Source organism: Salvelinus fontinalis, chromosome 20 (genome assembly GCF_029448725.1).
Source record: "Salvelinus fontinalis isolate EN_2023a chromosome 20, ASM2944872v1, whole genome shotgun sequence".
Taxonomy (NCBI): domain Eukaryota; kingdom Metazoa; phylum Chordata; class Actinopteri; order Salmoniformes; family Salmonidae; genus Salvelinus; species Salvelinus fontinalis.
This window is the reverse complement of record NC_074684.1, coordinates 21,911,386-21,926,930: the sequence shown is the minus strand read 5'-3', so window position 1 is coordinate 21,926,930 and position 15,545 is coordinate 21,911,386. Positions and strand designations below refer to the sequence as shown.

Genomic DNA, 15,545 nt, shown 5'->3' with positions numbered 1-15,545 from the left:
GCTCTAGCGGCTCCTGGCTGTGCAGACGGATGGCTCAAAAGGCGCTGGGCAGACGGATGGCTCAGAAGGCGCTGGGCAGACGGATGGCTCAGAAGGCGCTGGGCAGCCGGATGGCTCAGACGGCGCTGGGCAGACGGATGGCTCAGACGGCGCTGGGCAGACGGATGGCTCAGACGGCGCTGGGCAGACGGATGGCTCAGACGGCGCTGGGCAGACGGATGGCTCAGACGACGCTGGGCAGACGGATGGCTCAGACGGCGCTGGGCAGACGGATGGCTCAGACGGCGCTGGGCAGACAGGCAGTGCAGAAGGCGTTGGGCAGACGGCCGACTCTGCCCTGCTGAGGCGCACAGTAGGCCTGGTGCGTGGTGCCGGAACTGGAGGTACCGGGATGACGGCACGCACCTCAGGGCGAGTGCGGGGAGAAGGAACAGGGCACACTGACCTCTCGAAGCGCACTATAGGCCTGGTGCGTGGTACCGGAACTGGAGGTACCGGGCTGAGGGCACGCACCTCAGGGCGAGTGCGGGGAGAAGGAACAGTGCGTACAGGGCTCTGGAGACGCACAGATGGCTTAGTGCGTGGTGCCGGAACTGGAGGCACTGGGCTGGAGACACGCACCATAGGGAGAGTGCGTGGAGGAGGAACAGGGCTCTTAAAACGCACTGGAAGCCTGGTGCGTGGTGTAGGCACTGGTGGTACTGGGCTGGGGCGAGGAGGTAGCGCCGGAAATACCGGACCGTGTAGGCGTACTGGCTCCCTTTAGCACTGAGCCTGCCCAACCTTACCTGGTTGCATGCTCCCCGTAGCCCGTCCAGTGCGGGGAGGTGGAATAACCCGCACCGGGCTATGTAGGCGAACCGGGGACACCATGCGTAAGGCTGGTGCCATGTAAGCCGGCCCAAGGAGACGTACTGGTGGCCAGATATGTAGAGCCGGCTTCATGGCACTTGGCTCAATGCTCAAACTAGCTCTACCAGTGCGGGGAGGTGGAATAACCCGCACCGGGCTATGTACACGTACAGGAGACACCGTGCGCTCTACTGCGTAACACGGTGTCTGCCCGTACTCCCGCTCTCCACGGTTAGCCTGGGAAGTGGGCGCAGGTCTCCTACCTGCCCTCGGCCCACTACCTCTTAGCCCCCCCCCCCAAGAAATTTTTTGGGTAGTACTCACGGGCTTTTCAGGCTTCCGTGCTAGACGTGTCCCCTCATAATGCCGGTTCCTCTCTCCGGTCTCCTCCGCTCTCAGAGCTGCCTCCCGCTGTTCCCATGGGCGGTGATTCACCTCCACCTCCACTTTAGTCCATGGTCCCTTTCCTTCCATGATCTCCTCCCAAGACCATAAATCCTGCTTCGTGCGCTGTCGTTGCTGTCCATTAACCCGCTGCTTGATCTGGGTTTGGTGGGTGATTCTGTAATGCCTTCCTCCTTCTCCTCATCAGAAGAGGAGTAGCATGGATTTGACCAACGTGCAGCGGGTTGTGAATACATCATGAAACTTTATTTACAAGACAAAACTAAACACACGAAGAACACTTGAATATTTTACAAAACAACAAAACGAAGAAGACAGACCTGAACGAGAGTACTTACATAAAACACGAAGAACGCACGGACAGGGAAAACAGACTACACAAATACCGAACAAACGCTACAGTCCTGTGTGGTACACCGACAAGGACACAGGAGACAATCACCCACAAACAAACAGTGAGAACACCCTACCTTAATATGACTCTCAATTAGAGGAAAACGCAAAACACCAGCCTCTAATTAAGAGCCATACCAGGCAACCCAAAACCAACATAGAAACAGAAAACATAGACTGCCCACCCAAAACTCACGCCCTGACCATCACACACATACAAAACAACAGAAAACAGGTCAGGAACGTGACAACAATGTGGTGTCCACTAAAGGACAGAGAATTTTATTCAAGGTAATTGTCATTCATTCAGGGAGAGTGATATATGCATTCTAGTCAAGGCACCTTAGAAATCGTAAAATTATATTATTCATTATTATGATATAGCTGAACCATAGGAAATGCTATGCATACTGTGCAATACAGATGATCACAGCTTTTATATTTCAATATATTAATCAATTTGAGAAGCTGAGGTGCAGACTCACCCTCTTCTCTCTTGGGCTCCAATGGTCAAACAGGCTCACATAATAACAACTAAATATTCCCTATTGCTCTAAAATAGCACACCAAAAAAGACCAGTACCAATGCAAAGCTAAACAACTAACTGGTTTTGTTTTGACTAAAGTCATTTTTATATTTTATTGTGTCTTGGGTAAGTGAGTGAGAAAGAAAGTGGAATTTGAGCAATTAGCAATAAAGGTTGAACTTTGGAATGATGTTATAGAAGAACAGGCAGTGAATTAATTGCTCTTTGTGTAATGATGCTGAGAGAGAGAGAGAGAGAGAGAGAGAGAGAGAGAGAGAGAGAGAGAGAGAGAGAGAGAGAGAGAGAGAGAGAGAGAGAGAGGGGCCATAATGGTGCTTCAGTGCTTTATCTCGCTCTTTTTCTGACACCCCGTTACTCGGATCCACATACTGGTAAATCAAGTCCTTCTGTTTGAGAGAATGGACATTCACTCTAATCTGTTCTCCTGAGGTACAGTACAATACAATATGTGACAAGCTGACATTACTATGGCATTGCCATACAATTGTGATTTAATGCTAGCTACAGTAGCATGGATACTACAGATACTCTCACTATTATCTCAAGTACAGTTTGGCGATAATGACCAACATAAGGTACTGATGAGGTGTGACAAATGACCAACCTCACAGTGATTGATGAGGTTGACTGTTGTAGCGGACCTTGTGTAAGTGTTTGTACCAGTGGCTGTCTTTGCTAATCTGTGATGGAGAGAGAGAGTAGGGTAGGGGAACTCTCCTGTACTTGTTGACCTTCAAACAGAAGGGTCAATATAAATCAAGAGCTGTGATTCTAAATGCTTGTGTTAAATTATATTCATCCTGTACTGCATCGCATGGCTTATTATTTTTCCTCTTCGTGAGCTCAAAAGGTCAGTTGCTTTAAATTATATTTGAATGCTTTAAATGTCCCTTCAGTGTTCAGGTCACAGCTATCAGACAGATATCAATATGAAGGAATTAAAGATGGCTGCGCTGGGTGTCTCTGGACTGCAGTTGTGTTTATGATGTCTATACGATATCATAAGAACTGATTTTCTCAACAAACTGTCCAAAACAGCTATGGCACCAAGAGGCTGAAAAAGCCTGTTGACACTGTCTATAGCTTTAGGCAGTACTAAACTCATACACTACATGGCCAAAAGTATGTGGACACCCCTTCAAATTAGAGGATTCGGCTATTTCAGCCACACCCGCTGCTGACAGGTGTATAACATCGAGCACACAGCCATGCAATCTCCATAGACAAACATTGTCAGTAAAATGGCTTTACTGAAGAGCTCAGCGAATTTCAACGCAACACTGTCATAGGATGCCACCTTTACAACAAGCCAGCTCCTCAAATTTCTGCACTGCTAGAGCTGCCCCAGTCAACTGTAAGTGCTGTTATTGTGAAGTGGAACATTTTGAGGAGCAACAATGGCTCAGCCGCAAAATGGTAGGCCACACAAGCTCACAGAATGGGACCGCCGAGTGCTGAAGCTCGTAGCGTGTAAAAATCGTCTGTCCTTGATCACAACACTTACTACCGAGATCCAACTGCCTCTGGAAGCAACGTCAGCACAATAACTGTTTGTCGGGAGCTTCATGAAATGGGTTTCCATTGCCAAGCAGCGGCACACAACCCTAAGCTCACCATGGGCAATGCCAAGCGTCGGTTGGAGTGGTGTAAAGCTCGCCGCCATTGGACTCTGGACAAGTGAAAATGCGTTCTCTGGAGTGATGAATCACGCTTCACCATCTGGCAGTCCGACTGATGAATCTGGGTTTGGCGGATGCCAGGCGAACGCTACCTGCCCGAATGAATAGTGCCAACTGTAAATGGTCTGGGGCTGTTTTTCATGGTTCGTGCTAGGCCCCTTAGTTCCAGTAAAGGGAAATCTTAACGCTACAGCATACAATGACTTTCTAGATAATTGTGTGGTTCCAACTTTGTGGCAACAGTTTGGGGAAGGCCCTTTCCTGTATCGGCATGACAGTGCCCCTGTGCACAAAGCGAGGTCCTTACGGAAATGGTTTGTCGAGATCGGTGTGCTAGAACTTGACTGGCCTACACAGAGCCCTGACTTCAACCCGATCAAACACCTTTGAGATGAATTGGAACTCTGACTGCGAGCCAAGCCTAATCGCCCAATATCAGTTCCCTACCTCACTAATGCTCTTGTGGCTGAATGGAAGGAAGTCCACACAGCAATGTCCCAACATCTTGTGGAAAGACTTCCCAGAAGAGTTTAGGCTGTTATAGCAGCAAAGGGGGACCAGCTCCATATAAATGCTCAGGATTTTGGAATGAGATGTTATGATTCATCCCGCCAAATTCCAATCCTTTTTTTCTTCTAATGTCATGTTTTGTCTTTAATCATCTTGTCTTGTCCCTGTGCTTCCCTCTGCTGGTCTTATTAGGTTATTTCCCTCTTTCTATTCCTCTCTCTCCTCCTCCCTCTTTCCCTCTCCCGCTCTCTCTCTCTATCGTTCCGTTCTTGCTCCCAGCTGTTTCTCATTCTCCTAACGACCTCATTTAGTCTTTCACACCTGTCCCCTATTTTGCCCTCTGATTAGAGTCCCTATTTCTCCCTCTGTTTTCCGCTTCTGTCTTTGTCGGATTCTTGTTTGAGGTTTGCTGTTCTGTGTCCTTGTTGCGCCCTGTCGTGTTTTTTGCCTTTGTCAGATGCTGCGTGTGAGCAGGTGTCTATGTCAGCTACGGTCTGTGTCCTCCTGAAGCGACCTGCAGTCTGTGGTCGCGTCTCCAGTCGTTCCTCTCTACTGACAAGAGGTTTTCAGTTTCCTGTGTTGGAATTACCTTTGAGAAGATCCAGGAGAATCATTGTTTGTTTAAGAATGGAATAAAGACTCTGTTTCTATTACGTCGCTTTTGGGTCCTCCTTCATCAGCATAACAGAAGAATCCGACCAAGAATGGACCCAGCGACTACGGATTCTCTCAACACTGCCGTCAAGATCCAGGGGGCAATGCTCGGCAGACACGAGCAGGAATTGTCTGCTGCTCGTCATGCCGTTGAGACCCTGGCCGCTCAGGTCTCCGATCTCTCAGGACAGTTTCAGAGTCTTCGTCTCGTACCACCAGCTACTTCCTGGTCTTCCGAGTCTCCGGAACCTAGGGTTAATAATCCACCATGTTACTCTGGGCAGCCCACTGAGTGTCGCTCTTTTCTCACCCAGTGTGATATTGTGTTCTCTCTCCAGCCCAACACATACTCTGGAGAGAGAGCTCGGATCGCTTACGTCATATCACTCCTTACTGGTCGGGCTCGGGAGTGGGGCACAGCCATCTGGGAGGCAAGGGCTGAGTGTTCTAACGTTTATCAGAACTTTAAGGAGGAGATGATACGGGTCTTTGATCGTTCAGTTTTTGGGAAGGAGGCTTCCAGGGGTCTGGCTTCCCTATGTCAAGGTGATCGATCCATAACGGATTACTCTATAGAGTTTCGTACTCTTGCTGCATCCAGTGACTGGAACGAGCCGGCGTTGCTCGCTCGTTTTCTGGAGGGACTCCACGCTGAGGTTAAGGATGAGATTCTCTCCCGGGAGGTTCCTTCCAGCGTGGACTCTTTGATTGCACTCGCCATCCGCATAGAACGACGGGTAGATCTTCGTCACCGAGCTCGTGGAAGAGAGCTCGCGTTAACGGGGTTTCCCTTCTCCGCATCTCAACCATCTTCTCTCATCGGCTCAGAGACTGAACCCATGCAGCTGGGAGGTATTCACATCTCGACTAAGGAGAGGGAACGGAGAATCACCAACCGCCTTTGCTTCTATTGCGGTGCTGCTGGACATTTTGTCATGTCATGTCAATTCAATTCAATTCAATTTTATTTTATATAGCCCTTCGTACATCAGATAATATCTCGAAGTGCTGTACAGAAATGTCCAGTTAAAGGCCAGAGCTCATCAGTAAGCGGAGGGCTACTGGTGAGCGCTACTACTCAGGTCTCTCCATCAAGATCCTGTACTACCTTGTCGGTCCATCTACGCTGGACCGGGTCGGCTGCTTCCTGCAGTGCCTTGATAGACTCTGGGGCTGAGGGTTGTTTTATGGACGAAGCATGGGCTCGGAAACATGACATTCCTCTCAGAGAGTTAGGGAGGCTCACACCCATGTTCGCCTTAGATGGTAGTCCTCTCCCCAGTATCAGATGTGAGACACTACCTTTAACCCTCACAGTATCTGGTAACCACAGTGAGACCATTTCTTTTTTGATTTTTCGTTCACCTGTTACACCTGTTGTTTTGGGTCATCCCTGGTTAGTATGTCATAATCCTTCTATTAATTGGTCTAGTAATTCTATCCTATCCTGGAACGTTTCTTGTCATGTGAAGTGTTTAATGTCTGCTATCCCTCCTGTTTCTTCTGTCCCCTCTACTCAGGAGGAACCTGGTGATGTGACAGGAGTACCGGAGGAATATCATGATCTACGCACGGTCTTCAGTCGGTCCAGAGCCAACTCTCTTCCTCCTCACCGGTCGTATGATTGTTGTATTGATCTCCTTCCGGGGACCACTCCCCCTCGGGGTAGACTATTCTCTCTGTCGGCTCCCGAACGTAAGGCTCTCGAGGATTATCTGTCTGCTGAAGGCATTCAGATGGATCCCGCTAAGGTCCAGGCTGTCAGCGATTGGCCCGTTCCTAAGTCACGTGTCGAGTTACAGCGCTTTCTCGGTTTCGCTAATTTCTATCGGCGTTTCATTCGTAATTTCGGTCAAGTGGCTGCCCCTCTCACAGCTCTGACTTCTGTCAAGTCTTGCTTTAAGTGGTCCGGTTCCGCCCAGGGAGCTTTTGATCTCCTCAAGAAGCGTTTTACATCCGCCCCTATCCTTGTTACTCCTGACGTCACTAAACAATTCATTGTCGAGGTTGACGCTTCAGAGGTGGGCGTGGGAGCCATTCTGTCCCAGCGCTTCCAGTCTGACGATAAGGTCCATCCTTGCGCTTACTTTTCTCATCGCTTGTCGCCATCGGAACGCAACTATGATGTGGGTAACCGCGAACTGCTCGCCATCCGCTTAGCCTTAGGCGAATGGCGACAGTGGTTGGAGGGGGCGACCGTTCCTTTTGTCGTTTGGACTGACCATAAGAACCTTGAGTACATCCGTTCTGCCAAACGACTTAATGCACGTCAAGCTCGTTGGGCATTGTTTTTCGCTCGTTTCGAGTTCGAGATTTCCTATCGTCCGGGAAATAAGAACACCAAGCCTGATGCTTTATCCCGTCTCTTTAGTTCTCCTGTGGTTTCTACCGAACCCGAGGGGATTCTCCCTGAAGGGCGTGTTGTCGGGTTGACTGTCTGGGGAATTGAGAGACAGGTAAAGCAAGCACTCACTCACACTGCGTCGCCGCGCGCTTGTCCTAGTAACCTTCTGTTCGTTCCTGTCTCTACTCGTCTGGCTGTTCTTCAGTGGGCTCATTCTGCCAAGTTAGCTGGCCACCCCGGCGTTCGGGGTACGCTTGCTTCTATTCGCCAGCGGTTTTGGTGGCCTACTCAGGAGCGGGACACGCGCCGTTTCGTGGCTGCTTGTTCGGACTGCGCGCAGACTAAGTCAGGTAACTCTCCTCCTGCCGGTCGTCTCAGACCGCTTCCCATTCCTTCTCGTTCATGGTCTCACATCGCCTTAGACTTTATTACCGGTCTGCCTTCGTCTGCGGGGAGGACTGTGAGATCCGCCAATAAACGTAGGATTAAGAGTCCTAGGTATTGTCGCGGTCAGAGAGTGTGGCTTTCCACTCGTAACCTTTCCCTTACGACAGCTTCTCGCAAGTTGACGCCGCGGTTCATTGGTCCGTTCCGTGTCTCTCAGGTCGTTAATCCTGTCGCTGTGCGACTGCTTCTTCCGCGACATCTTCGTCGCGTCCACCCTGTCTTCCATGTCTCTTGTGTCAAGCCTTTTCTTCGCTCCCCCGTTCGTCTTCCCTCCCCCCCTCCCGTCCTTGTCGAGGGCGCACCTATTTACAAGGAACGGAGGATCATGGACATGCGTTCTCGGGGACGTGGTCACCAGTACTTAGTGGATTGGGGGGGTTACGGTCCTGGGGAGAGGAGTTGGGTTCCATCTCGGGATGTGCTGGACCGTTCGTTGATTGATGATTTCCTTCGTTGCCGCCAGGGTTCCTCCTCGAGTGCGCCAGGAGGCGCTCGGTGAGTGGGGGGGTACTGTCATGTTTTGTCTTTGATCATCTTGTCTTGTCCCTGTGCTTCCCTCTGCTGGTCTTATTAGGTTCTTTCCCTCTTTCTATTCCTCTCTCTCCTCCTCCCTCTTTCCCTCTCCCGCTCTCTCTCTCTATCGTTCCGTTCTTGCTCCCAGCTGTTTCTCATTCTCCTAATGACCTCATTTAGTCTTTCACACCTGTCCCCTATTTTGCCCTCTGATTAGAGTCCCTATTTCTCCCTCTGTTTTCCGCTTCTGTCTTTGTCGGATTCTTGTTTGAGGTTTGCTGTTCTGTGTCCTTGTTGCGCCCTGTCGTGTTTTTTGCCTTTGTCAGATGCTGCGTGTGAGCAGGTGTCTATGTCAGCTACGGTCTGTGTCCTCCTGAAGCGACCTGCAGTCTGTGGTCGCGTCTCCAGTCGTTCCTCTCTACTGACAAGAGGTTTTCAGTTTCCTGTGTTGTAATTACCTTTGAGAAGATCCAGGAGAATCATTGTTTGTTTAAGAATGGAATAAAGACTCTGTTTCTATTACGTCGCTTTTGGGTCCTCCTTCATCAGCATAACATCTAATGGCACTATTGGACAGGTTACTGCGTATACTTTTTCCCGTTTTCTTCCAGAGACAAAAGGGACGGTTGAAGGGTGAACCGGCTTTCTCCCAGCATGTAACATTTAAGAGCACCATTGTCTCAGAGCCCCGTCACTGCTTTTAGCAGTGTCCTTGCCACTGGATCCTCGCCCCAGTCACTCAATGTGTGGTCGAATACGAAGAGTCTGATTTAGGCTGGGTTGATATTTAACACTTTATCAGACTAGAACACTGCAAACATATTGACAATGATAACCAGTCTTTGTGGTTTTCTTGGCACATTTAGGTATTCTCCCACATCACCAACAGAACAGCCCTACTTTATATGCTTCCCTACTACCTACCATCCACTGAGGTCCCATACCCGTAAGTGGAGTGATGTATTATGGGATGCTACAGTGGTTCTACAGCCCATAGGCCTGTTTCCTGCCCTGGATTCTCTCCACTGAGATGCCAATCTCCTGGTTCCTGGTTCCTACCCGGCTGTGCTGTCATGTTGTTGGATATGACTAATTTCTCCCCACCTGACATGCTGGTCAAGCCCTGCCAATCACGACACTTTGGACAAATCACCCCGCCCCTGATGGCACCACGCTGCGCTGATCAGCACATTCATCTCTCTACCCTCTCGCTCCCAGACAACGGCTCCTTCTCTCAGGTGAATGGAGAAATTATTCTGATTCTGATTTCCCCTGCATCCATTATACACTGGCACATAGTTCTTCATTCTATGGGTTGCCTTTTACAGGCAGCTGACAATAGTTCCCAATATGCTATGCTGGACTATGTATCATATGTGCGTTTTTTACAGTCATATGAATCCATGCCAGAATGTGAATGGAATGGGAATAATATAATTTGGCTGTACAGCCGTAGGCATCAAAAAAGGTAGTTTGGCATTTGTTTGTTTGTTTCCGCTGACTGACATTGCTGATGACACATTCCCTCACAGATGGAGCAGTGGGACAAACACACAGGCCCCCTGCCGAGAGATGATTGATGGGAGAAACTTCTGGCTTGTTGAAAGGGAAATTTAACTCAAGTAAATGGATTATAACAAAACAATGTACTGACAAAATGACAGTTTGATGTCACATAGCTTTTGCCACAAAGGCTCAAGTATTAACTTTTGTCACATGATTGAAATGTGAATGTTGATTTATGGGACGTTAGTGCTGTTCATTTTCCACAAACACTTTAAAATGTATATATAGTACAGTACAGAGCCATATATTTAGATAGATCTAAGTCGCTCTGGATAAGAGCGTCTGCTAACTGACTAAAATGTAAAATGTACATGGCTCTGGTACAGTATATTGACTATTGACCGAGGCGGGTGGAGAATGAAGCATTCATAGAGAGCGGAGACAGTGGTGAAGCATCTACAAGCCTCTCTGAGCATCAACTTGGTTGGTGCACTGCATTAGTGTCATTCTAATCTGAACAGCACACTGGAGAGGGAACTTTTATTGTCATCTTTAATGTCACTGAGAGCACTCTGCAGACTTCAGCATTCATCAGGGAGGCATCTTGAGGATGCCTTGCGTTTTATTCTGCCTTTAGCCTGTTATTACACTAATGGCTAGTTCCCAGTCTGTCTTCTCATGCATTGATTATGGTTATGGTCAATACAATTGATACATTCCGCCATCTTCACATTTGCTATGCCTCGTACATACATGATAGATGGGTCCAAATATATTTCAAAATGTTTCACCAAGTTCAATCAATGAGTCTCAGTTAAATCAAGGAGTGGATCAAGTTCATTTGAACTCAATCAAGTGAAGTCCATGTCGTTGGTTTGGCCTTTAGTCACCAAGGAGAATACATATTCAATCTATTAGGTTGTTAAATGACATGGCACAGAGCTCGTCAACTCTTAACAGCAGCACATTGAACCATGACAGGGTCACAACTCACGAGGTCCAACATGGCACCCAGGCTATAAATAGTTCACTAAAAGGCAGGCTTCAGGTACTTTTAATGACTTATTCAGCCCAGGCCAGATCGATTCAAATAATAGCAACTCCAATATATAGATGTACCCCTAAAAGGTTATAAAACCCAGAGCTCTGCTCTTGAAATAGACTCTGATTATATATATCAGAGGTCTATGAGACAGAAAAATGGCTCTTAAAAACCTAGTGCATGTAACTATAAAATGTAAACAAAGTCAGAGTAGACTAGTGTGTGCTGGTCTGCATGTTAGGGAATCTAGAGCGATCTGATTGCTCCATGGGATCAATTTGAACAACTGGATATTACTAGTCAGGCAAATTAGGTTTAGTGCACTGCCAAAGGCTATAACATGAGTAATGACCTATCCATGATTAAAGCAAACATACTTCTGGTGATAGGCCTGCATTGCTTCAGCTGTAATACAGAGTTTAATCAGAAGGTGATTTTTTTGCACCATTTATTTTATGACAACATATTTCCCTTATGTCTAGTGAGAAGTACACAAAGTTAGTAAGGGATAGAGGCTACTCTATGGGAGTGTCCGTGATTAATGTAGGCGTTAATGTAGGAATTCAGGAGTTCTAATGTAGGAATTCAGGAGTCCGACTCCCCTGTAAAACTCCTCCGGCCAGCTTGTCTGTCCCTAAACTAGATGGCTAAGTCTGTGATGGCCGGTGATGGGAAATAATAGCCTTTTTGAGCTAGCACATGAACTGTAACTCATCTATTCTGAGGGCCTTCATGGTGCTGACAGATCCAGACTTTTCCCTCCTCTCCAGTGAAATTGACTATAAATCACTTTATCACTCCCAGCCCTGACACTTTATCAGAATACCAGCATTTTACTGTATATGAAGACTATGAAGAGCATGCAGACAGGAAGAAGGCCTGCATTTAAAATTGCTCCAAGAAAAAGAGCACAGATAACCTGCCAAAGTAAGGATTTACTCATTGAGGCTCTGCCATGCCACTTACAACCATATCAATATTTCACAGGGATGTAAATATATCAGCATTATGACATAACAAAATAGGAACTTCTTACAAACCGGCCAAAAACAGGTAACTTTAATTCAATTGAACTGAGAAGATATTTGCATCAAAGCTATCATATATTCTCCTCTAGGCCTAAATCCTTCGGACAGAATTTTTACCATTGCTTTGATTTGAACGTTGAACAACTGCTTAGTAATTTCATAATGCAGTCAGCAATTGTTAAAGCCTAGAGCTAGAGGGCTCAAATACAGAGGGCAGGATCAATGTGGAGTTGGAGAACGATGGCACACAATATTTTCCATTAATCCCATACTAAAATGTCAGAAAGCTCCATTCCGATGGAGTTACTTGTTTATGTAGATGTCAGGTTGTTCCAGTCTGGATGAAATTCCTGGGTGAGGACAGGTGAGCTGTTTTTCTGGAAGTTAGTGTGTGGAGACGAGCCAGATGTTTCCGTCTTTCCCAGATTGGGAGGGAAGTTTGTGAGCAGCTCTTATTCCATCAGCTCTCTCCTCATCCTCCTCTCTGCCAGCCTGTGACTATTTGCCTAGAAGCTAGAAGGCTGGCTGCTGCCATGGCTGGGACACGTCTTATTTACTGTGCCTGAGCTCAGCCTGGAGCTCCATGGCTCTCTACGCCTGCTCTACCCACTCTCCCCTGCTCTTCATTTTCACTTTCTGTGCCACCAGTCCCCTGCTGATGGCCTCCAAATCCAATCCCCAGCATCTCTCTGGGCATGCCAATGGAAATGGACAACAGGCCAAAGAGTTTGCAGCTTTTAACCCATTCACATATTAAAGCACAAACACAACCCAGAGGGGAGCTCTCGTTAAGAGTGCACAGTTTGCTGCTTGAGACATCCGCAACTCAGAGGGCCACCATTTCTCTTTAATGTCAAAGAAACATGATCACATTTTCTCTCTACAGGCCCAAACCTGATCTACTAAAAATACTATAGCTGTTTATTCTCTCTCAAGTCATTCACTATTTCAATGTCAATCACTCTCCTGATAGACTATTGGCTTTCACCCAGACATGTCCCTCTCGGCAGAGTGATTGAACTCGGTGAGACCTGTAAGAAGGATCGCGCTATTTAATGAAGGACAGACGTAGGGATTCTTCCCATTTATTTATCTTTATTTGTTTCTGTGTGTGATGTAAATCTAATTGCATTGCTGCCTTGGCGGGTCCCGATGGATTCTCTCCTGGTTAAACACATTACACCCACATTAATAAATCATGAGCCACACCAACTAGAGCCAAATAAATCACACTAACTAACATACTATCACTTTACTGTTACTAATTAAAGTGCCTGAGCAGACCCACTGTGCAGAACATGCAGTGGAATCACACAGAACAACAGAACCTCAGCTCTACAGCACTGTCGAATACCAGATGCCCTTTTTCGACAGCCTGGCAAAACGAGGAGGAGCGATGAGTTGATGCCTCAGTGCCTCTCTTCTCACTGGAAAGACAAGTGAAAAGGCCACTTGAGGGAACTGACTGGTAAATTGTGAAGGAAGTCTGGAAGCAGGGGAGAAAAGATATGCTGGGCTGGGAGCAGCAGCAGAAGAAGAAGCTCTTGAGGAGCCTCAGCATCGGCAGAGGAGCGGGCTCTTGGTTTGTGATGGCGCTGCAGTAATGACAGACCGCAGGCCCCAGAGGAAGCCCAGCTTCAAAAGATGACACACCAGTCCTGCCAGTCCCCAGTCCACAACAAGCCAATCACACGAGCCTCAGAAATCCTACTGTATACCACCTACAAACCCTCTGTCTTGCCTTGAATTGAGGATCACTGCATTCGTATTTGGTCAACAGATGTTCTCAGTGCCAAGCCAATGAACATCCTCTTCTAAGGATGCTCTTCTTTCAGGCAAGTTAGATGGCAAAAAACTCAGAACTCACTGATAAAAAGGCAATATACTATGCAGAGACCGTATATTTGTGGAAATAACAGGATTGAGTTCGTCAAGGTGTATATAGCCTCAAACCCATGTGATTTGCCAGCAGTTAATGACATCGACTGCACTGTAATAAAACTGTAACGCAACAGATGCCATCCCCTGATGCTTTTCAAAAGTGCTAAGATATCTCTGAGGTGAAACTGCCAAATCCTCCAAAGGCAATTGAGGAGGAAGGAAGCCATTTTGGCAAAGGCTGGTGGAGAGTGAAGACTGTGAGGCTAAGTGAGTGTGCCATCTGTTGCCATAGATTCCAGATAAGATGAAACAGTAATGACTAAGCAACACGGAAACACAATCGACTAATAAATTAACAGACATTCCTCTCCGATAAGCACAACACAAATGGTGCGACAAAATACCCATACATGTTCTCAGTCCTTTCTATGTGGATCCACTGAACTAAAACTACCATACCGGTAAATAAGCTTGACCAATAACACTAATAATAGTTATCATTCATGATAGAATATTTTCATGTAATGCAGGCATGTTTGTGACCAAAAGCTACAGCAATATAGCCTTAGTGTGTCTATTTGACTCTTCTCCACAGCTCTAATATTATCGGATCATGAGAAGCGCTCAGAGTCAGTGATCAAAATAAAGGGATTAGTCATTTCAGTTTCATTTGGAAAATGAAAACGTAATAGATAAAAGCACTTGATGAATTGGATAATCAAGTTACACGGCTGGTTTGCCTTTTAATTGGGTACAATATTGGACATTTTGACATTTTAATTATATCTTCTCTCATTTTCTCATACATACATGAGCAGATGAAAAATTATGGAATAAATTGCTAGTTGAAATGAGAGAGATTGAGCATGGGGAGCAAAGAGAGGGAGTTGGGTGAGGGAGGGAGAGAGACATGTAGAGAGAGAGAGAGAGACGACACATTTGCATCTATATTGCAGTATTACTGTATTACCTTGAACTAACAGTGAACCAACAGTGCTTATTGACACATCAGCTTCAGTATAGTACTACTCCTTTTGTATTCATGCTTGTAAAAGTACACACTGTGCACTTTTCGTTCGAAAGAATTTCGAAGCAAAATAACAGAGAGACGGCTAGATAGATTGCTAGCTTAGCTAGCTATCTCTTTCAGAACCAGTGAAGTAATGTGTAACCCGTGATTAAATTGCATGAGAATGCCATTAAAGACATTTTATCCATGGCCTCTGTTCCCGGGCAGGTAATAATAACAGGTCTCCAGTCCTGTACAGCTCTACGCAGGTCACATTACCTTGGAGAGGTCCCCCACTTCCAGGTAGAAACAGATGATGAAGACATTCCAGGTCACCCAGAGCACCAGCCACACTGCATACTATGGGTGAGAGAGAGAGTGAGAGAGGAGCGAGATAGAGAGGTGAGAGAGAGAGAGAGAGAGGAGAGAGGGGGGGGGGAGAGGAAGCACACACCACTGAACTAACAGTATCACAGTATTAGAACACCACAAGTGGTGTCAAGTTCAGAATAACACCCCAAAAACAAATGCATATTTGGATTCTCGTTAGTACCTGGGCCAAGATCATAGTGTTTCTTTGTAATTAATTATCTTCCGGGTATGTCTTCACACAGATCTGAGACATGCCAGAGTTAAACATTCAGTGCCTTCTCGGTATTGAAGCAGAGTATTATTAATGTGTGCGTGTTTATTGGTTTATTCGGATCCCCATTAGCTTTTGCCGAAGCAACAGC

At 46.9% G+C, this 15,545-nt stretch overlaps 1 protein-coding gene across 1 annotated transcript in view; it reads right to left on the bottom strand.

Annotated features, from left to right (window-relative positions):
- The window catches only part of LOC129817515 (sodium/potassium-transporting ATPase subunit beta-1-interacting protein 2), a 185,703-nt gene that overhangs the window by 82,265 nt on the left and 87,893 nt on the right, over window positions 1–15,545 (bottom strand). Inside the window, exon 3 of the mRNA XM_055872842.1 lies at window positions 15,091–15,171. Coding sequence (XP_055728817.1) covers window positions 15,091–15,171 — 81 coding nt within the window. The remainder of the gene's footprint in view (window positions 1–15,090; window positions 15,172–15,545) is intronic.